Here is a 27386-nt window from a genome sequence, read left to right on the forward strand (position 1 = left end):
TGAGGCGGAAAAAGACGCGGCCACACTTCCAGTACAGGAAGGTCAAAGTCCGCAGGCAGGCAAGCATGATGGACGGGCGCAAGACGGGAACCCTGTTAGGGCAATGTAGACCCGTGAGGTCTGTTTGGATGGGACAGGCGGATATAAATATCAATGTGCATGATAAATCTTATTATATTTTTTTGGTGAAATAAAATGAGTCAGGGAAAATTATGGAAATTATGTTTCTCCATCAACTCCCCTCAGGAACTGCCACAAAAATATGCTTTTACTAATTTCACAAAGAAACAATTTAGAATTTTAACTCCTCGCCTGGCCTTATACCCCCCACTTAGTCCAATAGGGTCTTACCATCTGGTTTTGGGACCTGTAAGATCTTCCTGTAAGGGCCCAGCAGCTGGTCTGATAGTAGATAGTACTGCCAATGTCTTGCAGTAGATGACTTGCTATTGGTACCACAATACCCCATACCTGTAGTGAAGTGTGATGCATCACTAATCAGAGTTAATACACCGCTGTATGCCGTTGCTAGTGTGATGGAAGCTGATACAGAGAATCCTTCATGGTTGCTCTAACATTACTCCAGTGGTTGGTCATGATTCGTTTTGGCACGTTGTGCTTTGAGATCAGGAACGGTTTTCCTCACAATCATTTAAAACATTGCATATGCACTTGTATCAGATATGCTTGAGTGCTTATCTTGCCACTGTATTTTAGTGCCATGCTTTATCACTGATCCATTGCATGCTATACTGTTATCTGTGTGCTTGTTCTTGTAGCTCTAATGATATGCTTTATATGTAGCTTGCCATGACAGCCCTGCAGTTCCTTCTGGATAAGACTATCCGTCAGTAGAATAAACAATAACCATGAAATACGTACTGTACTGTGGTGTCAGGAAAAAAAATTAAGCTTGGATTTTTGGCAGATATAGAGTAAATTATATTCTATATTTTAACCTAGCTGAATACTGCATACAAAATTTCAATTGACTAACTACATACAGGTAAAACAGTCCTCCAATTGGTAAATGTATGTGCAGTAGTGTATGTATACTGCAATGTGCCAAATATTCATGGAAATGCCCTTTTTATAAGCCATTTGGATCAGTAGAAAAGTACTGTGGACCTGTCAGTTTAACACCACCCAGTGAACCAGGTCAGCAGTATGAATTCAATTGTATAAATAATCTGATATACAATAGTGTTTCTGTGGCCTTCTGAATTAAAAGATGAAATACCTCAGGTGCAATAGTTGATTGTGGTTTGCATAAATTATTTTTCTCGCATATATGTAAATACGCATTCAACAAGAGAGCAAATATTTCTTGCTGTCTTTACGTGTCTGGTCCTGTGGGTTATCGTTTCATCAATACCTGCTTGTGTTCCACAGAACACATGGGGAGGTCCCTCCAAATGTAGTTTATAAACAGGTTTCAAATGTGAACCACTTCCTTGCACGCACAAATGAAAGCAAAAACACACACACACACACACACACAGGGCTTTGCTTGCAAGACTGCCAACAAACAAATGTGAATTGGTAAACACAACATATGGTTCTCTGAAATAAAAAAAAATCCCTCTAGTCTGCACAATCCACTCACAAGATGAATTGCTCCCTGTACCCCCACCTCCACAGTTTACCCACTCACCCAGCATACACAATGCATATCCACCAAGCATTAAGGCTCCAACAGTTTGTGTACAGTACACCGGCTTTTTCAATAGCATGTCTTTGGGTGATGCATTTTTCTCTTGTATAGCTCTTACTCACAAAACACAGATACTAGCTTATAATTTAATGTTTTTGTTTTTATTGAAGCTATAATTCTATTTTCTCAGTATACAGGAGACGGAACAGACATATTGACCCATGGCTCACATGCAGATGAAATTTATAAAAACAAATGACACACGGACACAAATATGACCTAAACATAATTGAGTTTCACCTCCTCCTGGCATTTGTCTTGTCAAGAAAATGTTGCAAACCTAATACGCTATTATTATTTTTTTCAACTTGTGCCAGATGGTCAATGTTTACAGAACTGAATATCTTCACATTTAAATACCATGTGATGGCAATAGTGTACTTACACTGGCTATGTTTGTTCTTTGTCTGCCATTTTGTGTTGCAGTTTTTTTTACGTTTATTGCCGTTTGTGTTGCGGTTTTTTTATGCAGGTCATTTTCCAGCAGAAGAGCTTAATCTTCAACAGTAAGAAAGACTGTAATCACATATATTTTGTCGCATCTTGAAACTACCAAAGAACATGTAATGACACAATGTTCTAGCACTAAAAATGGGTTGCAGAAACAAGGTGATAGCTTTATCACAGACTGTACAGTTGTCAGGACACTGAATGCCACATATCATTTAAATTGGAACAACAATTCATGGACCAAATGGAGGAAAAATGTACACACAAAAAAACACTGAAACTGAATAGCAGAATATACCGCTGAAAGGTTGACCTATTACCATATTTGTTTACACGTATTATTAATACTGATAATACTATTCATATAATTGAATGTTTCAATTAAATCAGCAACCTTAAGTGTGAATCCATAGGTAAACACATAGCTATCACTGATCTGTGGTCTTTCTGTATTATTTTCTAAGATCTTTCAATAGTTTTGTACTAGTTAAAATATTGATTTGCTTCATTTACAGAGGGAATAACCATAAATGTTGAACCGAAAGATCTCAGACAGTAGAAACTGAGACTCCAGTCTGCACGTATGTCTAATAAAAGTGCACGGCAAACCACAGGGCAATGGACAGAAACCAGCTCCTGGGCATCAGTAGCGCTACTGCTGGCCAAATGAGAACCTTTCAGCATGTCCAAACAACACTGAGCACCTCACTGGAACTGCCAAAGACCACTGCTTAAGGAATATTTAACAGTCGAGTCACACTCTTGAAAAACAAATTACAGCTTTATGCTGCAACAATGAATCTTGATTTTCAGTTAAAATGATGGGAACACCACCGATACGGTTAAATACACAAACTCGCTGAATACACTGAAAGTAGAACAACCCAAATCTTTTCAACCGGCTTTCGAAATGGCCTGTGTTTTGTTTGCCTGGCATCCAACATAATTAAAGGTTCCTTGTTTTGGCTGGGGTGGGGGTGGGGGGGCGGCTGGGACCCCCATGTAAATGTTACCGTACATATACAGTCCTGTTTTTTTTGGATGGGGGGGGGGCAGGTTCCTATAAAATTAAATATTAAATACAATACAAACACAGAGCTTGTCCCTTCTCTTTTCCTGGCTCTCTCTCTCCCTCTCTCTCTCACACACTCGTTTAGTGTGCCTTTCCTCTGTCAGATAGAGACCTGGGTCGGCTTTGCAGTAATTTGTTACCTGCCTGGGATGTCCTCAACAGAGGAACTCTATTGACCCTCTCCCCCCTCCCCCTCTCCACCACCCCCCACCCACCCACCGCGTTGGCGGTGCATCAGCAGCGGGCAGATGGCTCGGCCGCACAGGGGATCCCGGGCCGGGCCTTCCAGCCCCAAAAAGCCACATAATTAACGAGAGCCTCACTCAGAACCTGGCAAGTCTCTGCGGTCCCTCTATTGCACCACCTCACTATTCTGTGATTAATTGGAAAGGGGGGGGGGGCTGGGGGTTTATTCATATTATAGTTATTATTTAAATTTACTTTACTAGGAAACTGTGTCTTCCACTCTGCAGCTGTACCTGCTCCTGCTTCCCCTTTTATGGGATTTTAGAATTTTAGATACCAGGGTTGGATTATGAGAGGGTAACAGCAACTTTGGCAATTATTCATTGGGCACTTTTCTGGGTTGAGACATCTCATTTAATTTCTCATTTTTTGCTCTGATCTTTTTCATGGGCCTGTCTATCATATCCAGTAATATGATCTGTACAATCTACATTAAAATTAGTACAAATTTGAAGTACTTCATAAGGTTGTCAGCCTGACACAATATGACTTACTGTGTTTAAAAAACCTATTCATCACTCACTCATCAAGTGCTTAATTACAGTAAGGCTGCTGACCTTGCATTTGGTTCAATCAATGTATTCAGATAGTCCACCATGAAAGATAACATTAGCAAAAATAGGACTGAGGTGTTTTAGACCAATGTAGACAGTTAACGAACATGGCCTTTTGTTGAGTCTTACCCGTTTGTCTTCTAAGACTGCTTTGTTCATCCCCAGTTCACAAAAAAAAGTCCCCTGCAACACAACAGTTTCATGTTTTGTACCGGCATTCACATCTACACAAGTGACACAAGTGAACGTTTAGAAAGGGGGGGAAAAAGCGAAAAGTCTTGACTTTGCAGTTTTGCTCGTGTCACGTGATGGGTCGTCGGCTGTATAGTCTGTTGAACTTGTTTCATAGCCTTTGTTGGGAGATTAACAGAGCACACACAATGTGGAGCTAGACCCAGGCGGCCACAGACAGGCTCAGTCCTGGTAGAAAACACGCTTTGGGTCTACGGCTCCAGTCAGCACCACCACTATGCTACTCTTGCGTCAGTCCATCTGATCTGAGCCTTTCTCACCAAGATCTTCGGAATCTGCTCCGCCGTTGCCACCGCCGCTACTAAGAAGGAGGGGAGCGTTCTCAAATTTCTTTTCTACCCCCTCCAATGAAACCGTACCTTGTTTCCAGGAGCACCATCAACCAACACAGTAAGTCACAGGCAACACCACATTTCAGCAATTTCCTTGTCATCCAGTTCAGGTTTTGTGACTGAGTTTCTGTTTTTTGTTAGTTTGCTAGCTTTCTTGCTTCTAGAGGCGAGGCGGTCTAGGGTACTCTGTTGGATAGAGGATCCTCTCAATGCTTGCTGCTGACTTGCCGGCTCACACTTGCCTATGCAGGAAACAGAAGGGAGGTAGGGGAGGTAGGGGCAAGGCTGTAGAAGGTGGTAACTGAACGCTGAGAGACAGAGAGGGGGGGGGGGCCTCTAACAAGACCAGGCCAGCTTGGTACGTGATGATGAGGCAATCACCTCTCACAGTAGTGCAGGGTGAAATTCTGGGAAACCTTCTTCTCGCCAATCCCCCATGGCTCAAGCTCCAGCTTGTCCTCCTCCTCTGCCTCCTCCTCCTCCTCCTCTTCCTCCTCTTCCTCGTAGTGGCTGGCCTCCTCGATGGAGGTCTCCATGTGGTAGCTGTAGGGCTGCCCCTCGGTATACTCGTAGATGGTAGGCAGGCTGCTCTTTAGACTACATCGCCTGCGCAGAGCTACCAGCAGGGGCTGGGGCATGGTGAAGATGTCCACATTGTTGCCCAGGTCAATCCAGGCCAAGCTGGAGAACTTCTTTGGGTCCTTCATGACCTCGGACAGGTCCTTAATGATGGCCAGGGTTAGACGGTTGCCGTTGAGGGCAAGGGTGGTGAGTTTTGGCAGGCTGCCCAGGAAGGGCAACAGGAGCCTGAGGTTCTCGTCCTGGAGCTCGGTGAAGCTCAGGTCCACGGACACCACCATGTCGCCGTTGTTCTGGAGGTAGTAGAGCACACGGTGGACATCTCTGCTGGAAAGTGGGATGCCCGACAGGTTCACGATGTCATTGGACAGCTTCTTCTGCAGTGTAGTTTTCAGACTGAGGGAGAAGGGGAAAAAAAGAAACATGAGATGTTCAATTTCTGAATGTGTAGGTCACTTTTGAACTTCTGAACCTCTGCTCTCATATGCTTGAAAATGATGGTGGGCCCTGACATGATCACAGTCAGCTGAGCATCAGGGGGAATCAAAATTCTCTCTCTCCCTCCATTTTGTCTTCCCCCCCTCCATAGCTCATTTCCATTTTATGATGTGTCAGAGGATGTCACGTAATTGTCTCATTGATTGCGCATTCACATATCACCCGGCAGTTAACAATGTAAATTATCTTTACTTTGTGTGTGTGTGTGCGCGCGTGTGACTGCTTGTGTTAATTGCGTAAGCCCTCCCATAATAAGTCCCTTCCCTTTCATTGATCTGAAAGGAGCCATGTTATGTCTTGACTGTAGAAGCCACTTAAAAATGTGTCAGTCAGTGCACAGCCAATTGATTGCGTTGCCTGCTGGCCGCTGATGTGCATAGCTCCGGACTCCCTGGGGCTCCGGGGCGGGGGGGAAGGGTGGGGGGGGGCGGGGGGTGGTTGGCGGATGACAGCGGCTGATGAACAGGAACGACTCAGCCAGAGCCACATGCCAGAACCCAGTACAGATTAGGAAACAAAGTATTAATTATACTGTAAACCCGGAACTGTTATGTAACCCCATAGTGACCCAAAAAGTCAGGCCCATTCCTTCATTGTTTAGCCATAGTACTTAGTATCAGGACAGGGAAAAGGGTACAATTGCAGCTATTACTGTAAGATACCCTTTACCACATCAGTTGTCAAGTGCTTGATAAAGAAATATTCTCCTAACATGTGAATGACCTAGTGGCAACTTGTATGGTGCAGTGTTCAAGGAACTAGGCCTGTAACTCAAGAAGTTGGGGGGGGGGGGGGGGGGTCAAATCCAACATGGGTCGCTGCTGTCACACCCTTGATCAAAGAACCTAACCCAACTTTCTTCAGTAAGTTCCAAGCTATACAAATGAATATGTTACATAGATATAAACTGTATAAACCATTCTGGATTAGGCTGTCTGCTAAACAAAGAAATGATAATGCAATACTATGATCCAGAGTTGGAGTTGGAGAAAAACAGTCAGCTGGGCGCTTGTTAATGTTGTAGGTTTTTGAAAACCTACAGGATGGAACAAATTAACAGAATGTATTGGTTCTTTCTCTGCACTTGTGTAGGATGTTAGGGAGTAGGGAGCCTGGGGATTGGGGTTGGATTCAGGGATTTAAAAATATTTTTATATATATATTTCCCACTTGCATCCTCTTGTGGTGTCCTGGGAACTTAGTGGCTCATGTCATTTTGTGTTACCCCTGTTGTGTTAGAGTAAGGGGGCCGGGTAGGCCTGGGGTGACCGCACCATGCAGAGAGCCCAGTGCCTGGGTTTGCCTGCGCGTCTGCAATAGAGCAGAAAAAAAGTGCGAGGGAAGAGGAGTTTTTACAGGGGATGGGGCTGGGGGCGGAAACAGCGAGGAGCAAGCCGACCGTCCCTATTGTGCCGTCCCGTGTCTCCGTCAGCCAATGGCTCCAAAGCTGTCATCACATGGGGAGCTCAACTCCGTCACTGCGGGGTCAAAGGTCAAGCTCCCCGGCGCGGGGCGGGTTTCGTTCACGTTGCGTTCTGACGGGGGGTTGGGGCGAGCGGGGGAGAGCGAGCGGCCCCCAGAGAAGCGCAGAAATGAGCATTGACTGAAGTGTGGGAGGCAGCTGCTGCTCTTACTGTAGCCCGTCTCAGATCCCCACGGGATCAGATAGAGCAGCACGCCGGTGGCAATCCGCCACGGATGACACGTCAGTGGTGCTGAATGCAAAATAAAAGGGGGCGCTTTTACAAAAAACAAAACGATAAACACACAATTTTGCCAGCAACGACACCTTCTGGTATTCTCTACTACAGAGTCAAGTCACAGACACTTCAGTTTCCCTGTCTATGTCCAGGCCTAATTCTTAAGAAACAAGAGAAACCACTGGTAGAATAGACATCGATGTTGCCTTCAATACTATGTTGTAGTCCCCCTTTACCTCAGCGGGTGACTTACAGCAGAAAACAATGGTGAGCCTCAGATTTGTTTAAAGGGATATTATGTAATATTTTCCTCACTCAGTGTGTGGTGTTACACTTAATGCCTCTCATCGCACTAATTAAACCCAGTGGAGTCAAGAAACGAACCTAGCCACAGTCAGATTAAAAATTCATTTATAAGATGACTAGGAAATATTTATAATCCAGATGGTTGCATAGTTTATTTTGCACACCCCCCAGCCAGCAGACTCATAAATTTGCTGTCTCTCGTCATTATACCTGCCACTTTCTGTTCTGCGTGAGCCAGGAAAAAGGGCCTTCAGCAAACTGGAGCCAAGATTTGTGGAGCTATTGATTTCTGTAGTGAACCACAATTAATACACTCAGCCTCCTCGCCCATTTCTCTCGTGAAGGTGTCCGGAATCCGTTTTCACAATAAAAAACACATTTTATGTTTTTTTAATACAGCAATGTAATTCCACCTATTTTAAATACAGAGCAGCCCTGCTGACCACGTGTACCCTCAGATCCTTTAAACGCATACACAGATGACGTGCTCTGCTGTGTTGAAAGGTAGACTCAAGCATGCTGGTCTCCACAGACATGCTTATCCAGTCCTCGGCTTGTACGCCAGTCCGATCAGCTCATTCACGGCGTGCTTCATCACTGTCCATCGATGCACGCATGGAATTAGCCAGCTTGTTTGTCTTCTGCTCGGGCCAATCAATAGTTCCTGCGTGGGCTCAGATCAGCGATGCTGCTGGGTCCAGGGCTATTTCGGGTCTGAACCCCCCCCCCCCCCCCCCCCGAAATTCCGATCAATGCAACAAAGAATTCTATCCAAGTGTTCTAAAGCGTCTTCACATTTTTTCAGTGCTTCATGTCACTACAACCCGTATAGGGCTTTGCTTTTGGAGCACAGGGACACTGAGGTGACAGCTGAGTTACTGGATGTCTTCGGTGCAAAAATGAAATTTTAACTATAGTTATTCTTATATTATTATTATTATTATTATTATTATAGCCCTGAAGCCCTTGGCTGGTGTCTGCAGCTTGCAGCAGATACTGGATGGCACAGAATGGTACTTGTGAGGCTGGAGCAGCTTCTTGCTCCACTTGGCAGTGGAGTCCATTGTTCTCTACGCTCTGAGCACAGAGCGCTCCACGCCTTTCTCTTTCAAAAGTATGTGCTCTAAAACGGTAGCCTGGTCATTCGAGTGTTCTGAGGAACAGGGTGAAAACATGGTTTTTACGAACTTGACTGGGGATGTGAAGCTTGTCTGTTCAAATCCCGGGCGAGAGCACGGAAATAGTGCTTCAGTAATAATTGCTTCAGTATATATAAAATATCTCAATCGGATCTATGGAACCTGATTACTTCCAAAGATCAGATTACTAATTGGCTAATATGTTGTGCAACAGGTTTGCCCTCATACACTGGAAAATAGTTTTTTTTTCTTCTAGACTTCTCATGTTTGCATTGGATGTATCTATGTATTTGCATACATTTGCATTTTAACAGACGGATAAACGAAAGGAGATGAAAGTGCTGCCGCACTCAGCAATATTCTTTTCACAGCAGAATAGTGAGCAGCAGCTTCAGATAACCCAGGCTGAATATTTTACTGAACATTCTCTCCTTCCCACCCAATGGAAATGCTATGTTACAGTCGACATTTTCTGTGTCTTATCTTCGTACTAATCCAGCACTGCATCTGTGGCAGGGAACACTTAAAATATAACATCTTCGCCAAGTATTTACTTGAAAATTCACAAACTATAATTTTAGAAGACCCTATTTAATACTAATATAATTAATGATAATTAACTATGAACATTATCCATCAACTGCAAGTGCAGTCTCTGAAAGAGCGCAGCACTTGGGAGTGGATTCAGAGAGCATCCCTTTTCCTCTCAGTGGTATCAGTGAGGCAGGCAGGAGTGTGAATAACACACAGGTCTTTTCACAAACACCCAGAGCACTCTGATGCGTAATTGTTTCTGCAGAGAATGCAGATATTAGGTGAAACGTGAACCCTGAGGGACTACAGCTCAATTGCTGGACATGGGAGCTACAAATGAATTCTATTGTAACAGACTGTTTGGGCCAGTACTGGGGTCCACAGTCAATGCAGTAGGCAGTAAATGGTGTGATTCTCACATAAATCGAAACAAAAAGACACAACTTCAGCTACTTGCAAAACATGCACTTGCAATTATAGCAATTAGCAATATTGTCTGACTTAAGTCAGAACAAATAGATTTTAGAAATCTTTAGAAATCTATAGCAGAATGTATTTCCGCACTACACTAAGCACTTCTGCACTAGCCTACAGTTCTTGATACTTACCATACGCTCAACAGTAGTATAGTATGACATGCAGAACAGATCATGAACAAATAAGGTTGCAACTGCTCTATTATCTTTGTTTTAGCTAACCCATTTTCCAAGAAAATGATGCGTGCCTTACGTGAGTGCTTATGAGATTTAGTGCTGGAGCAGCATGATGGAAACTGTGGTTCAATACGGAATTGACATCACGTATCTCAAGGGCAGCAAGTCAATGGCATTTAAAAACTGTGAAACCAAAGAAAAAAACTATTCCCACACCTTGTTTAGCATTTAAGTGATAGGCTAGAACAGCAAATGCAAAATGGTTTATTTTGCATGTGCACAAATGAAAAAAACAATGATAGATTAGACCACTTTACAATAACCCTATTATAATACAATAACCAATTACAATTCATACATTTTAGGCGCTTTACAGACCACAGTTCACACATTTTACACGCGTTTTACATACAATCCATTTTATACAGCTGGATGTGTCCTGCAGTGATTCAGGTTAACTGTTCTGCTTAAGGGCAGAGTTTAACAGCAGTGCCCCATCTGTGAATCAAACCTACAGCCTCAAAACTACAAGAACATGCCCTCAACCTTTATGCCACACTGCCACTCTATAGCTATAACACAGACATGTTGAACATTTAAACAGTGATATATGAACTAATAATAAATGCATACGAAAAAGGTATAATGAAAGCCTTTCCATTAGAAGTACATTTAAGATAATTAAATGGGATATGATCTTGTAAATGTTAAACCACGACTTACCATTACGAGCTCTGTTTTGGGCTCTTAATATATTCAGATTGAAAACCGACTGCACTTCTCTACAGCTTGGAATTTAGTGCATGTTCTGAAAACAAAATCTGTGGATTTTTTTTTTTTTTTTTGCAAGCAAAGATGAGTGCGAGCAGAGATGGCACAGTCAAAGCGGGGTTGGGGAAAGCAGGTCGCTCCAGAACAGCCTCTCTCTGAGAAAGATCTTGGCTGAGATCCTGATTTATATTGAGCAGCGAACACTGTTGGATTCAACAGCACAAGAAACGTCTCGTGGGCTGTGCTTTCATCCTAAAGCTACAAGAGTGGAATACTAAAGGTGGCAGTGTTAGAGGACATGCAAGCACCGCTTGAGCTGCAAATGCGTAAATCCAGTGTATATCCAAATTTCCACAGGAGCTGTTAAATCCCCTTCCTCCAAAAAAGGAGAACAGGATATGATCATTTTCAGCAGACTGACTGCTCAGTTCACATCTGTGTGGCCTGCCCTATTTTGAACTGTCATGTTCCACAAGCTTTGCTTAGAAGGTGTCAGGCATTTGTATTAGAGCTCGTTTTTGAATGCTGGGATATGGTTTTAATGGCATGGTGGAAGGCTCGCCTTCAGCTGCCAATCAATTTTCTCTCAATCGAGTCGAGATGAGGGGATGAACTGAATACTGAGGGCAGCAGTGCCCTGGGGTATACTGACAGCACAGAATGGTTTGCCCAACTGTCTATCTGACAACAGATATAGAAAAAGGGAAAACACTGTTTAATCACTAATGTAGATAGCAAGCCCCCAAAAAATGCATTTATATTTTAAATAAAAGGAGGAAATTGCCATGGAAGCTATAATATGCTTCTCAGCTACCAGTACTCTTCACATCTTGTATACTGTCTCCAGCGTCCCTGGGTCATGTATCAGTCCTATTGAATATTTCTAATAATGACTTATTCAAGATTTAATTTCTGGGTTTGCTGTTGAGCCTGAAGCGTTTTAAATTGCTTTCATTGTCAGGTCAGGTATTGTGATTCAGTTCCAACCAAAACACTGTTATTTATTCTTGAAATATCCTTCAGTTGTAATTGTGTACTTCACCTATGAGGTATATTATTGTAATTCCTTAATATGAACCCTGGATTAAGAATTCTACAACAGCAACAAAAGAAAAAAACCAAGGGGAAAAAATATAAATACTAAGGTCTGTACTTATCATCTATTATGGGCATGCCTTTGTTACAGGACGAGTGCTTTTTTGAATTACACACTTTTAAAAACAGCAGATTGTGTTGGAGAGAATGAGATCGTGGACATGCAGCTTCGGCAGCATCCCAGGGCCTATGATGTAGACTCTCTTTAATGCCCCTCTTTGTTGAGCTCGTTCTTTGCCTCCCAGCAACCAGGGTCACGAGTTACCGTGACATCTTACTTCACACCCTGTCCCTACTTAAGACAGACGCTTCTGCAGACTTTCTTATGCAACCATGACAGTGCAAGACACAATTTCTAAATATTTTGGGAAGCTAGCATTCTTTTATCTGAACGAGAGGGGACGTCAGACAGCACACACTCCCATGGTTGTCTTTTCCCTTCCGCAGTACGTTGCAAGCATAATGGCCGCCATCGGACATCTTGTGCAGACAGATCGGGCAGAGCCACGGCCAGCATGTGGGTGAACAATATTCATAATCATAAAATAAGACGTTCGTGCGATATTCTCCTGACCTGAAAAAGATTTCCTGAGGACGACAGCACAGATGATGGCTTTCAGTCAGCTGAGAGACAAGCCAGAATTTGTAATTCACCACGGCCAATAGCGGCTCATGGCAGGAGGAAGAAATCAGACTGTCGAACCCTCCTCACAGCATCGGTACTCGCCAAGCTGGATTAATTGAAGTGGAGGAGGACGACGACGACCATTTGCTGGCGAAGAAGTCTGGTAGTATGGCTCAAACAGAACTGGTCCCAGCTGGACGACTCCCCACATCTTCTAATGAACTTCTGAGTACATATGGTAACAGCTAATCCCACAAGGGCATTTCATAAATCTTTTGGGTGACATTGGACAAATGAAAGCTCGAACAAACTGAGAGATTAACACAGAATGTCATAGAACCAACAGTATTACCAAAAGGCACATAATGCAATATCATACATTTCAAGATATTAAAACAAATATGCAAAAAAACATGCATTTGGGAACAAGAGACAAAGAGAACATAATGTTCTGTACACAATGTATCTTTCAATGTGCTATTAACTTAATAGAGAGAGATACACAAGCGGAATACAATTATCTATTATGCAGTAAAGGAATTATCTACTGAATACGAGCCACTTATGTCACTGTGTCAGTCAGAAAGAAAGCTGTCATTCAGCTCAACTAATGCTTATTAGTGTGATCTTGATGAGGAAAAGGGCATTAGATCTCTAAGAAAGAAAGGGTCTCCTTCCTCTCTGTGCTGGAGTGATCTGACTGTTCTGACCTAAATAAGCTTATCATCTCTGAATTACGCCCCTCCCATACCCCCCCTCCGTGTGCATAGCAGTGGGCTGCTGGCTAAACACCTCTGGAACAGAAACCGAGGCTCTAATGACACTCGTGGTTTTAAAAAAAGAAAAAAACAGTTGCCTCATCTCCTTAAGTGGCAATAAAAAGGGGACCTGGTGTTCCTGAACAGCGCGTGCGTTTGCATTCACCTTGAGAGAAGCCCTGTCGCACAAGCTTTTCAGACATCATGGCTCTCCAGGCTGTCTCTAGGAAATCTATTCTCTGGAAACGAGCGTGAGAACCTAAAAGAACCGCACTTCCTATAGGGTACCCCTCAGACAACGGGATTAGACTTGCGGAGAACCTGCTGAAAAAAATCCTCCAGTATCCTTATTTTTCAACAGATTTTATGACATTTAAGTCTTGTGTAAATGTGCTGGCGACTAAGGTTTTGTACAAAAACCACAATTTCAGGGACTTGAAGCACTGTTAAGCAAAGTTAAAGCAATAATGTAGAGATAAAATGTACATGCTCAGCCAGACCATATCAGCAAATGGTTGTCCTTTCATCAAACTCAGATTCCAGGTGAGGAATACAAATGCCTAGACACATTTATTTCAGCTGTTCTGCTTTACTTTGCAAACAATCAGTGCGGTAATAGCTAGTTGCTTCTCGCCTCGGTGCAGAAGCGCATACATGAAATAGACAGCGTTTTCAATGTGCCCTAACCTGGATCCAAGCCTTCGCATTGTCAGCCACATTACAATTGTGCATTAATCCCCAGAACTCTGCATCATGTTAACAGTACAGCCTTCTGTTCCTCTGTGTTTTATGCAAATGACCACTGAGTCCCCGTGTTGCAAATCCTTGATGCTTATGAACAAGCAGTGTGAGGCAGGTGTAGAGCTGGAATTCATTATTTACACTGGAGTGTGCGTGTGCGTGCGTGTGCGTGAGAGTGTACTGTATGTGTGTGTGTACTGTATGTATGTATGTGTGTGTGTGTGTGTGTGTGCATGTGCACACGCGTGTGCGCCTGCATGCATGTGGGCGTGAATGTGTCTGCGCGCGCGATACAGAAGCAGGCTCCCACTTTATTGTTTCATTAACGTGAATCGAACAGAGCCTGCTCCATTACGGAATCTCATTCCACTCCGTTCTCGCTCCCTTCTCTCTTTTCTTCTCCTCCCTTTTATCCCTCGCTGCCTGCTCCTGACCAGAAAGCTCATTTCATGAGCTGCTGTGCGAAGGCTTGATCCACACCCCTGCACCCTGTCATCTTCCTGTCCTGGGCACACACATGCAGGCAGAGTACATGCTGCCACAGGCAGGCAGGCAGGCAGAGTTCACACTCTCCCTCTCCGGTCCTTCGCTCGCACCGTCGCACCGCCCAGGAACTCGCACACAGGACCTTCGCCTCCTCTCTGAGATTTACATTAGGGGAGAGAGGTACGACAGGCTAGCGCTCTTTACGGCTGAAAAAGAATCGACCTAGACGGGAGAATAAGCCGGCGGGAGGGCGCGGCGTGCCAGGGAAGCGGCGTGGGCGGACGCGCCAGACGAGCGCGTCCATCACCGTCGCCTCTGCCGCACCGCTTTTCCTGCGTCAGGTTTTTTTTCGCCGGGAGCCGTCCTGCGCATCGGCCCCGCCTCCGCGAGGAGACGTGGTCTGCATCACGCAGCGCTCCGGCGTACCTGTTCCCCGACAGCTCGTGGGGAGAACAACGTCACCCCCAGGAGCCTGACATGAATCACCTGACAGTCAGCACCTCAGGCGGGGTTTCTCCTCGGGCAACTCCGCGAGCAGCAGGCTGCTGTCCTTGGCCTGTGACTGAGGGGAACAGGGATTTTAATTAAAATTTGGCGTGGGCTGAGGGCTTGGAGAAGCTCTTCAGTGGAAGCGGGGGCTTCACCGTTAGGCTGCAGGGGAGGGCTTCTGGGAGGGCTCGACAGAAACCTAGCTGTTTGAAAAAAGTGGCCACTCATCCAACATTATACTCGTCCAACAGAAGCTACCCAAGGTCAAAGCACAGCAAAACGCAGCTCTCTGTGTACCTTACTGAATACGGCTTTTATTTGAGAGAAATGACTTTGAAAGCACTATGCCTCTAAACCGACATGTATTAAACGACACACCCGGATTTAAGGGGCAGTGTTGTCAAACTTTCTAGCATCCTTTACTTGTGTCTTCAAGGAAAGTTTTTGTAACTGGATCCTACATCATAAACACATTAAAATTAGGCCATTAGAAATCCATGTTAAAAACAAGCCCTGGGAGGGCATGCTCTCATCCAATGGGAATGAATCCCTGGCACATTAGGCAACCAATCTGTCCTTTATGCAACACTCCGGTATCGACTGCCAATGTCTGGCTGACATACCATGTAGATGGAAAGAGGGGAAAGGAGACAAAACCTTGCTTCCCGTTCAAAAAATTTGGAATCGTTTTCAGGACGGACGTGCTACCCTGGTCACATCGAACAGCACCCATGCTCTGAAATGTACATTTCCAAGCAGGGAGGGACGGGCCATCGGCGCACTCACTTCAATTGCCTTTACATTTCCCAATTACACTGTCCCGTCCCACAAAGTGGCCGCTGATCATTTTACAGCAGAGGACATTACAAGAGTCCCCTGTGCACACGTCGCTTTCTTCCCCTTCCTAGTGCCTGGCAACTACTCTCAACTGCCATTTAAATCACCCAGTGCCGGGCAGGGGCTGAGCCAGAATGGGATTTATAGTCTTTGCCTGGCTCCCCCAGCTGTCTATGAAGCAAGATTATGTCACTGGGCGCCAGCGCTGCTGTTCAGGTCCATTTGCGGAGAGGAAGTGTCAGCCTGGCTGAGTGTGCGTCGAGGGTCAGCTGAGCACCGGAAAGCCAGGCCTCTTCTTGGTTAAGGCTCCGAATTGCGTCCCCTCTCTGTGTTAATCAGACGAGCTCAAGGCCACAGCCCAGATTCCAGGTTCCTCTCTGTGCACACCGCCCACTTCCTGGCACCGCTCTTCCCATAAGGCAGCTCCTCCATGTCTGCCACACATTCCCTAGCTGCCACCATTAAAAAGGGTCTTTTAAGCACCCTCTTTGAACTTTTTAATGTGTGCCTGCCTTATACTCATATTTCACAACTAACAAAATATAATTTTATTGGTTTCAGACATTTTTTCAGAATGGCCAAATTGTGTTCACGAAGATCAAACATTCAAACTGTTGTATTGGATCTAAATAATATAAATTCTGTATGTAGTCATAAGCCTGTATTTAATCAACATTTGACTTATAACCTGGCTTACAAGTAAATGCAATCCATACTTTTTCTTCACAAATTCTGTTTGGCAAGTTGTCTTTGTGGTTACTGAACTCACCAAATTATGTATGAAAAAACAAAAACAACTCTTGCTTCTAATTGTTAGTTAAATAAAATATTGATTGAATCCCAGTTAGTATAACTATAATGGGTTTACAAAACAGGGACATTTAGCAAAAGATGCTAAATTTAACATCCCCAGGACTAAAAGAGCAAGGGGTCGACACTGTGTTCTGTGGTAATGGTCAAAGCAGATAGTCAAGTCTCCAAAGCAGGCCTCCATGAATAAATGATGCCCTTTTGTACCATATTCCTTTCTTCTGGGAGTCGGAGCGATTTTCTCTCCGTGTCCCTCTGGTGGACCCGGTGGCTCACTTTGCAGGGTTTTTGTTTTTGCAAAGGCATGAATGTTTTATCGTTCCTCCATTATTCAACCGCTCCTTTATGAGGCCGGCAAGGAAGAGGAAAAGCCCCGCAGCGGACCCAGGTCCCGGGGAGAGTGGAGCCCGCCTGCCTGCATTCGCTCCAGCTGTTTGTGGCCTCCCACGTACTTCAGGTCTGGCCCTGGAGAAGGCTGTCCCCCGCAAAGGCAGCGCTCGGGCTGCCAGCTGCAATCTGGATCAGCCGGGGATCTTCCGCGGCTCCAGCTGGTGCTGAAGCGGGACGAGCCCGTTCGTGTGAATGTGAACGCCCCCCCCAACTCCTCCCACCCACCCACAGGCTTCTCCCGGTGCTGTCGTGCTTCCAAACCACCCTTTCTGCCCTTCTATCCTGCTGATGAGCAAGTGCTGATGTTCTTTTCCAGGAGCGTATGTGTGTTATTCGCTACGGAGTCCCCACAGAGCAGTGCAGATCACATGACTGAGGCTGAACAGTTGGTCCGCCCCCATCAACAGCACCGTTTCAGCACACATCCAGTAAAAGGTGCAACAAAGAGCTGCAAGGCTTCCCACAGTACTGCTTCACTTAATCCTGAAAGGCCTATATCCATGGTGATGGGGTCTGCACACACGCACACGTACACGTACACACACACACGCACGTACACACACACACACGTACACACACAAATATATAAATAATACATAGATGGAGGGTACAGTAATAATGCAACATAGCTTGAGGTCGGAAGCAGTGGGCAGTGGGAGATGAGCACTCCAGGAGCACTCTGAACACCTTGGTCACCCCTGCGTGGCCATCTGTCCCCCAGCCCACCTATCACATGGCAGCAAGTATCCCAGACTACCAAAACCCCTCCCCCAAACCCCAACACCACCCACACCTATGCTTGTGCACAAACCCCCAAGCCCCCACCCGCCCCCCCCCGTCTGTGGGAACCTATAGGCGTGATCAAAGAGGGTCGACTATGCATTGAGGAACGGCATCTCAAAACTGTTGGTGAAACAGAGCTGGCTTCACTAGCTTTTCATTAGCCTCCCCCACCCCCCTTCGCAGTCTTCGGCGGTTCGATTTCAATTGAAATGATCCCAAGAGGGCAGGGCTTTTCCGCAATCCGACGTAGCGAGCGCCTTGAGCTGGAGAGAGCGGACCTGGGCAGAGACCGAAGCCCGATTCCCACCTTTAGCACCGCTGCAGTGACAGGCAGGCAGGGGAGCTGGCGGCGGCTCAGGCATGAGTCACAGTTGCGGCTGTCGAGTCATCACCTCTTGCGGGCCGGCACGAGCACGGGTGCGCGTGGGGACCGTCACTCAGGGTGGCACAATAAGCTGGCATTATCGCAAATTGCACAGCCCACTTAAACCTGGCTCTGGAAACCATGAGCGCACTTACAAGCATCGGCCACACGCACTTCTGTTGCTACGGGGAAGAGTGACTTGCCATAGGGGAGAATTCACATGCACACCTGATGACGCCTATACACTGCAGAATACAGATTTGGCAAAATGCACATCCCCAGAGAGACTTCAGTTCCTAGTCTAAGCAGAAACATCTTGCTCTGAAGGTTCACTTGTTTTGACATTTCAGGGGATGTTTGGGGGTGTCTGCCATTTCGGACACTGGCACAATGTAAAGGAAAGTCTCATGTTGGAATCTTCTTGTCATTTGATAGGTAATGCAGCTATCATGCCTATATTTACATCTGGAAAACTTATTGGTGATTTTCTGACAGAATTTTCTTTTCTTTACATATAGAAATTGCACTGCATTTTTATTCCAAAATATTTATTTCAACCAAATTCAAGGAATACTGACAACATAAAAATCTGTTATTCTAATCTGCTCATAATGAAAAAGTACAGAAGTTTCTGAAGTTATGCTAACATTGAGCACCAATGCAATGCATAGCTAACTGAAGCACCTTGTTTTTAATGTGCAGCCTATTCTTTGAAATTATTTAACTGAATTAAACTCAGTCTTATCACTTACATTCTCTTACAAGAAGAACAAGACCATGCCAGTGTGAGACAATTTAAATTTAAATTTATTGGATTATAATCCTATATTTCATGTCATAAAGATTAATACAGCTTCAGTGAAATGTCTTTGAAAAACAACAGGATGAATTTCCTTCACACACTGGCCACGGTTAGATGAATTCATTTAGCCACTTTAAGGGCATAAAAACTTCAGTGAAATACTACTAAACTGGCATTACTCCAGCATCATATCACAATCAGAATTTTTCTCACTGTAGTGAGATTCAGCAATGAAAATGTCTTCAGCCATTAAAAATGAGTGATGTATTTGATTGGTTCCCAAAGATTAGCCTGATTAGACCAGGAACTTAAGCCTCTTGTTGTGACAGAGGGCGGAACCACTGATTTCCCTGATTCTGGAACTACAGAAGTTCTACAGTTCCATTTAAACTGCGTGGGAAGTAAATTCATTTCAATTATATATTCTACTCCTAACTGGGTCATTGCAGACATTTAATTATGGCTTATCTTCCATAAACAGAAGGCACAGTCTGGGCACACAAAGCTGCTAATTAAATGTGTATAGCTGGTACAAACATGACCTACTGAAGATGTTTATAATTTTAAATTTACACGTGTCACTGTATTACACAAATAACCATCATAATCAGTGGTCCTGTTTTGGTCACCAAAAGACATACTGCAAATTTCCTAATACGTGACACTGACCTCTTGCCTAAGAGTAATTTACTGAATTTAAAGGAATACTGTGTAGGTTTTTGGCCCTTCTAGACTCTGTGTAGTCAAGAAGTCTCCTCCTCCATCCTGAACCCCACCCACACCATAATTGAGGACGCACCCTCGAGCACTACAAGTAAAATGTAAAGCAAAGAGGTGGGGTGGTCAGAGATATTCAAAATAGCATTTTTAGCAACATGAATGATTCCATATTGATGGTAACAGTAATTAGGCAGTGTTACAATGATCTTCACATAGTGTCCACCCCTTAGCATGTGAGAACTCTGTAGTGCCGCTATTTTGTGTTTTTCCTTGTTCGATATTTAGCTATTTTGGACATTTAGTTAGAACTGGGATGTAAACACAGAATTGTGTGTGTAATAAGTAACATTAGCAGTAACATTATAGCTAGCTAATACACTTGTAAAGCGATCTACTTTTTCATGAAGTTATCCGTATCCTATTCAAATATTAGCCTCTTTATTTTCTCAAATACAACTTATGTTCATGGCTATGGATAACTGGTACATGATTATTGTAGCTATCTTATCTGACCTGTGTTCTGTAGTTGTCCCTAGGCAGTTATGCTGTGTTTTATCATCAGTAACCCTGATGTAAACGAGAGTCTTTGTTTGCAACTTTGTTCGTTTTTTTTGTGAAGTTGGGTACACATAGCTAGATAGCATGCATGCAATATCAAATTCAGTTCCCCTGATTGAAATAAATGCAGGTGAACTACTGATGCCTAGGCAGTTATTCTGTGCTTTATCATCAGTGAACCCTAATGAGGATGAGAGTCTTTGTTTGCAACTTTGTTAGTGAAGTTGGCAACATGTAGCTAGACACCATGCATACTTTATCAATTCAGTTCCCGATTGAATTAAATGCTGGTGAATTACACAGTGAGCTAAATTGCAACTATGAACAGTAACAGCAATTCCCATACGGAGGGAAGACAGAAGAACAGACTTTGATACAAAAGCTAGCCAACAATGGGCATCTAGCTGCCTAACATAACTAGCTAGCTTAAAGTAATGCCAAACACATTTTAGAATAACAAAATTTACAGGTAAAAGCTGCATGAATTTGGTTAAATTAAGTAAAGATATAGATTGCCAGACCCACTGCATCATAGATATGCCTTAGTATGGTCATTTTATACCATTTTCAAGCAAAAAAAAAAAAAACCTGTATAGTCTGTCTTTAAATATTGTGTTCAGGATTTGAATTAAGCCTTCACATCGCCCAGGGTTTAAGTTGGCAGGGTATATTCCATTTCACTGCACAATAGAGACTTCTCTATCGTGCAGTTCGCATGGAAAGGATCTTTAATCACTGACTGTTCAGAGTAGCCTTCATATTTTTAATTAAGATAAGCTTGGCAAAAATGAAAGAAATACTTGAATGTTTGGATAAAACAAAAAATATGTGATGATCACTTATCAATAGGATGCCGACTGTGAGTGGTATCAAAGTTCCCCTTGAAGGTTATATCACATCAGAGAAGGTTTAAGTGAGGTTGCAAAATTAAACCAGCTGATTAAATCAAGGCAAACTGTTTGCTTTTGAAAGAGACATATTTTGCCATTCCGGTCTTTGTATTTAAAGTCCCCCTTTTCAACTGTGAAGTGTGGCGCATTTGCGGCCTGCAAATTCCCCGCTGCATATGAAATTTGTCTTCTTCCTGTAGACATTGATCCACACGAGTGTATGATTTCAATCACAGTAAAGACCCCAGGAGATGCTTAAGCCCCTTGTCAAGGTTGAGGTGAAAGGGCTGAGATTGATTGGATTGGCTTTACGGCATGAGTGGGACTGACTACTTGCTCCACGGAAGGGCACAATTTAATATCCCACAAGGGCGAGCGAAAGCAGAGTCTGGGAAGGAAGCTTGGGCCAGTCAACAGACTCGGCTGCAGCACGGCCTCAATTATGATTTCAAGGAAAATGTGATTACACCAGAGTGATTTTTCTCTATTATGCTAACAGAGAATAATTATGAACGACTCTTGTTTTCCTGCTGTAGAAAAGCCATTTGTTACACACACATATTGCCTGCTTTTTCCTCAGACTGCTCCCCCGTTCCAAAGCCCTCACCCTTCTTGTTTTGTAACCTGGTTGTAACAGTCATTTCCGTGCTGGAGGACCATTGAATATGCAGATTCACTCAGTCATAACACCTTCGTCAGGTTGTTAGGAAATGGGAAGTACATGCCAGGGTAGCTGATGAGTGATGAGCTTAGGGATACAGTCCTTAGGCGTATGTTACACAACATACACAAAATCGGTCAATTCAAGATGACTAAGTCAAGATGCCAGTGGCCAGGTAGCGCCAACCAATGGTGACTGTGAGGAGCACTCTCTTTAGTCACATTTTCAATATTTCAAATATGATTTGCACTGTGTTTACACGGATCAGCAATTCACACATTTCATATGCTAACCAAGTACTAACCATGGTTTTTAAAAAAAGGGACAATTAAGTTGATGGAAACGGTACCAAATAATTTAAATTTGATTTGGAAGTGCTATAGACAGAATTGCAAAGTACCCCAGATGGGAATGAAATAGGTAACAGACCACCCCCCCTCTCTTACCCTTTGTACCAAGAAAGGAAGGAAGGAGCATTAATAATCCTTGCTGCAGTGGTAAATCATATTTTGACCGACCTGTCAAATAGAATACAGACTGCAAAACCTGCCGTCCATGGCTTTGCTCACAATCACAAAACATGCAGCCCTCCCTGAGTGCTGAGACCCTGCTTAGCCACGGATGGAGAGAGATGTCACAGCAGATGACGGTGCAACTAGAGAGGAGAGGAGGATGAGATTTTTAACAGAAATTGCCGGAGTGGAGTGTCTCTAAATTGGTGTGATTCTTGGTGTACTGAATGGGCGCGTAAATGGGAAAGGTGACAAAAATAAATGTGACGGAGAAATGGACGCAGGTGTGGTGGGGGGGGGGCTGGCGGTGTGCAACGAGTGGGTGGGTTGAGAAACACAATCCCCAAATTGGTGTGAAGACCTGGGAAAGTTTCTGTGTGCATTAATGGGTCTGTTTCAGAGAAAATTAACTGCTTTCACACCTAAGATCTGTGAAATTTGCAGGCGGGGGAAGGTAGTTAATGTTGCAGGATTCTGCAGTACAAAACAGTCTCACTTTTCAATGATCTCTCAGCTCTGATTCCATAGCTTAAGGGAGGAGTCAGATCCAATGCCTTCCAAAATAGAGAAATCCTCCTCATGTCTAATCCTCTTTATGTCTTAGTGTCTTCCATACCATGGCTAGGAGATTGGACCAAATCGATGTACCTACCTAATTACAGATCTACAAAAGGACCGCTAGGTCACCCAGGGCCCTGGGTGGCGAGTCTTGGTCATTCACTCCAAAACGTAGTTTAAATACAGAACAGAAGCCTGTGTGAAGCCAGTATTGACTCTTTCTGTCCGAATTTCTAATTTTCCACTGAATTTACACTACAGCAAGTTTTTCCCAGGTGTCTCACTGTCTACAACAATGAGTGCATGTCTATATTAACGTGAATATTCCCAGTAAAAGAAATATTGTCTTCACACTTCACGCTCATTGCTTCTGACTGGGTCGCCAGAATTCAATTTATTTTCACAACATAATATCAGTATTTTCAAAAGATACTTAAAATGTTTTCTCTGTTAATTTCCAGATCATTGTCACGGTACCAACTGCAACCAATTCCGAAAATATAAAACTACAGAGGAAAGCATATGCTCATTTATGATGAACAACACTATGGGGCACCCATCAATCATTGTACATTGAAGTCCATAATTATTTTCAGCTTACTGAAAGTGTGCGAGCATATTATTTTAAATGAACTGACGTCTGCAGTCATATCCTTAATGAAGAAAAGCACACAGAGTCCTTCTGCTGTACCTGTAGTTCAGTACATCCAGCATTAGTCCAGAATGGAAAACTGAGACCTCTCATATTGCCAGCCAAATGAACGCTCCTGAAAAGAACAACCTCAATTGCTGATGAAGCCTAGTTATCATTTATTGTACAGTGCATGCCTCACTGGAAGTTCACAAAACAAATGCAAAATAGAATCATAAATTATTACTGATGAAACCATACCCAGACTGGCCTATCGAGCCTAGAAATATGACACGACAGGAAGTGGTCTAAGGTCTTGGTCGCACATAGAGAATATTAAGAATAGCTACCACAAGGACAACTAAGTGACCTTAAACAAAAATTTCAGCTATCATAAAGGTCAGATTTCCAGTGATAGAATTAATCTGACCAATCAGAGACATAAAAAATGATGTAGGGGTGCTTGAATGGAAATGACTGATGGGTATGTTCAATAAAAAAATGTTCTCAGATGTGACTGCTAGCAAATGATAGATTGTTCTCGTTACAGTCTAAGGTTATCATATTGAGTATCGTTCTCAGACTGACCAGGTGGTAAAAGTCATTCCTGTTAAAGCACGGTTCTGGCTTTCTCTTTTCTTCTAGATTCTTCTTTTGACTGTGCTAAAAAAAAAACCATTAGCTGCAAGTTAGAGAGTCTCTCGTGGATGCTTGCCTTGCAATAATATAAGGAAAGTAATAAAATTACCTGTGTTGTACACTGGCACTTTCTGATTTCAATCTACTAGAGGAGCCATTAGGCAGGTTTAGGGAAATAAAAAATTCACAGTTAATAAATCTTGATTGTAATGTAACTCACAATAAATATTTCTCAAATGTCTCTTAAAGAAACAGAAGCCAATTTTTCTGGAACTGAAAAGCCGTCACAATATCCATGTTATTACAAATATTTCATTAACATATGAATTATTTGTAATGACCATACCCATTTTCAGATTCTGCTCATCATATACCAAAATACATATGCAGCATAATTTTGTTCAGCACATTGTGTGCTGGAGCATTAAGATTTATCATAAACTCATCAAAAAACTCATCCATCATAGTATGCTTTATTAGATAATGAGGGGGCACATTGCAACATGTTGACAAAAAATAAAATTTTGATTTCTGTAAAGCTCCCCATCTCTGTTCCCTCACCATTCCGCATCTGCATGTTAACTAATATCAGCTTTGCTGCATGTTCACCTGTGATAAATTAAGCCCTAGTTAAAAAAAAGGAGGAAAAAACACTCAATGCTGAATGATAGCATGCAGAACCTGAAAATTCTAAGATGGTTGTTGATATTATTTTCACCAATGGGCGCACTTTTCAGGTATCGATGGTTTAGTGCATGAACATAGTCCATTTCTTTGGAGATTAAGTAATGTGTGAATTAGGGGAGTATCAGAACAGAAAATGTATCATAATCATACATTTTTCTTCGCTAAAGTGACCAGTAATATTCAGAAGATAAGATTAGTGGAAAAAGTGAGCATCAAATGGGAAACGAAACAACTGTGTTATTTCTAAATGCATGCATTTTGCAAATCATTAACAGATGCAGTGCATAACAGGGCTAGACAAACAGATACACCCCACTCCCCCTGTTTCTAAATACAATTATAGATAATTTCTGCTGGTTGAACAGATGCAGATGCAGATAGTGCTGTCACTGCACTGCCCGAGTATGTATTGTGAGCAATGACAAAGCATCAGGTGGGCTCTCCTAAATGGGCTGTCCCCTAATACGCAGTGCGCTACAGTTCCTGGAAACCATTTTCTTTCAGGGGCACTTTCTGTCTGACCACCATCTTAATTAAATGGTTCTTGAAGAAAATGAAGTCCTTTGTTACGCACTGCATTGGGGAGAGTCTAGACTTCCAGAAAATACATTTGGCATAATTTTTCCCCAGCAGATGTGCCCAGCCCCAGTTTTCCCCTGCACCAGTGGGGGCAGATTTCAGTCAGGTTTGGATCAAGCAGCTTAATGTGCAGTACAGATAATGAACACACGACCAAGTATAAAACCCCTTTCATTTGCTCAAATTATGCCCTAACCCAGTGGTCTAACCCAGTGGTGACTTGCATGCAGTAGTTTATTGTTAACAGAACATCCACTTAAACTACACCTTAATTAAACTTGCTCAGAAAACATAAGAGAGCACAGTGAGATTTGAGCAGAAATCCAGTCCATTAACCACTACTGCACATTGCTACCTCTTTCAATAATTTCCGGAGGAAGAGCAGGGCGATGCCACAATAAATCAGAGAAGGGCTTCAAGAGGGCTTGTACTCTAAAACAAGTGCTCCAAATAACACTGATCCAAACAAGAAAACAAAGTTAGGCTATCTCTCTACACAACTCAGCAGGAAAGCCAACGCCATGTTCGGGCGGGCGTGCTGAGATAAATCCGGGGAGGGGTACGGCGAAAGCGCGAATGCAAGCTAGCACGTATGTGACCACCTACTGGGTGGCAAGAGAGAAATGCGCCCCACCATCCCATGTGGGAGGTGTCGGGAGAGGGCCATATCTAATACTGCTTCAAGTGTTCGTGTTGTCCTGGATGTGACCGAGGCTGGTTCTCAGAACGCACTTGACCAAAAAAGCAGGAAATTGGTGAAGTAAATTTCACACCATTTGTTCAGACTTCAGTAAAACAAGTCCAGTTCAGAAGTAGGCTTTGGTGCAATCGACCTGGCGCGCCAAAGTTAAGCAAATGTCTTGTACCTTCAGGCACTAGTTAAAACATGTTTTTGTTCCTCCTCAAACGCTTTACATGAGTCAAGGTTGTGCTCGGTTTTTACATAAAATGCTATCAGAATGGTGGAGCTCATCATGTTTCTGGCTAGCCTGCAGCGAGTGCCTGGACACGCACCACCAGAAGATGACTAATGCTGCATCTGTCTGCTCCACAAAGTGTCAGACTGTCACTTAGCACCAGCAGGCCCGCAGAATGACTCAATAAATGTACAATAACTGCTTTGGTACCGGCTGAATAAGAATAGATATCTCTGGCATTTTTTCCACGAATAGGCTTTTTTTGGGCTTTGATATCATTTCGAGGAGCAGTCGCTCCTTCCCTGCATTTCTGACAGGATTAGCCCAGTACACATATTTCGCCCCTGAAAAAGTTGCTCTCGGTCACAAAAAGTTGAGTGCGAAGCAGATTTTATTGTAGTGACAATAAGAACATCTCCATTTATACTTGTCAGTGCCTCTTATTTTTTCTTGTTTTCACAGACCTTCTGGTGAATTTCTTAGAGTAACAGAAGCTCGTCAGTTGAACTTCTGCAAGTCATTAGCAGCCACGATGGCTGCAGGCCACATAAAGTTAACTGGTTGCTAAAGTCTGATCCAAAGTGTGCCTCTTACTGTTATGGCCTTGTGAAAGTTTGCTGGGATACACAAAATGTTCCTCTGCGTTAACTCGGCAGCCTCCATGACCGTTATGTCCTCGACACATCAGCTGCACCGCTGGTGACTGCTGCACCATCAGCTGGGATTCTATATACAAATTACACAGTCCAGCAGACGTAAGTAAAATGGTTTCTGCTTTCAAAGCCTTGCCTAATTACCCTCCATAGTTCAACACCGCATAGCACCACCCCCTGTCTCTTCAAAAACCACCTTCAGCATTTATAGTCCACGCTTATTAGTGTTCGATGTTCAAGTGACTGTCCTGTATATGCATATCCAGCATAAACACTGCAATGAATACAAGCTTAATCATGACATCACTTCAGTGGAAAAGATCACATCTAAACAAACAGCCGGATACAGGCCAATTCTGCGGATAAATGTAGTTTATAACTTTTTTCGGTGCGCATTAGAG

General features: G+C 43.5%; 2 protein-coding genes across 3 annotated transcripts in view; one reads left to right on the forward strand and one right to left on the reverse strand.

Annotated features, from left to right (window-relative positions):
* The window catches only part of ggt1a (gamma-glutamyltransferase 1a), a 63955-nt gene that overhangs the window by 7278 nt on the left and 29291 nt on the right, over positions 1-27386 (forward strand). The gene's annotated exons all lie outside the window — the stretch shown is intronic.
* The window catches only part of LOC118206562 (leucine-rich repeat-containing protein 75B-like), a 40295-nt gene continuing 16360 nt past the window's right edge, over positions 3452-27386 (reverse strand). Inside the window, exon 4 of the mRNA XM_035379373.1 lies at positions 3452-5595. Coding sequence (XP_035235264.1) covers positions 4998-5595 — 598 coding nt within the window. The 3' untranslated portion in view covers positions 3452-4997. The remainder of the gene's footprint in view (positions 5596-27386) is intronic.

Source organism: Anguilla anguilla, chromosome 10 (genome assembly GCF_013347855.1).
Source record: "Anguilla anguilla isolate fAngAng1 chromosome 10, fAngAng1.pri, whole genome shotgun sequence".
In the NCBI taxonomy this organism is placed as follows: Eukaryota; Metazoa; Chordata; class Actinopteri; order Anguilliformes; family Anguillidae; genus Anguilla; species Anguilla anguilla.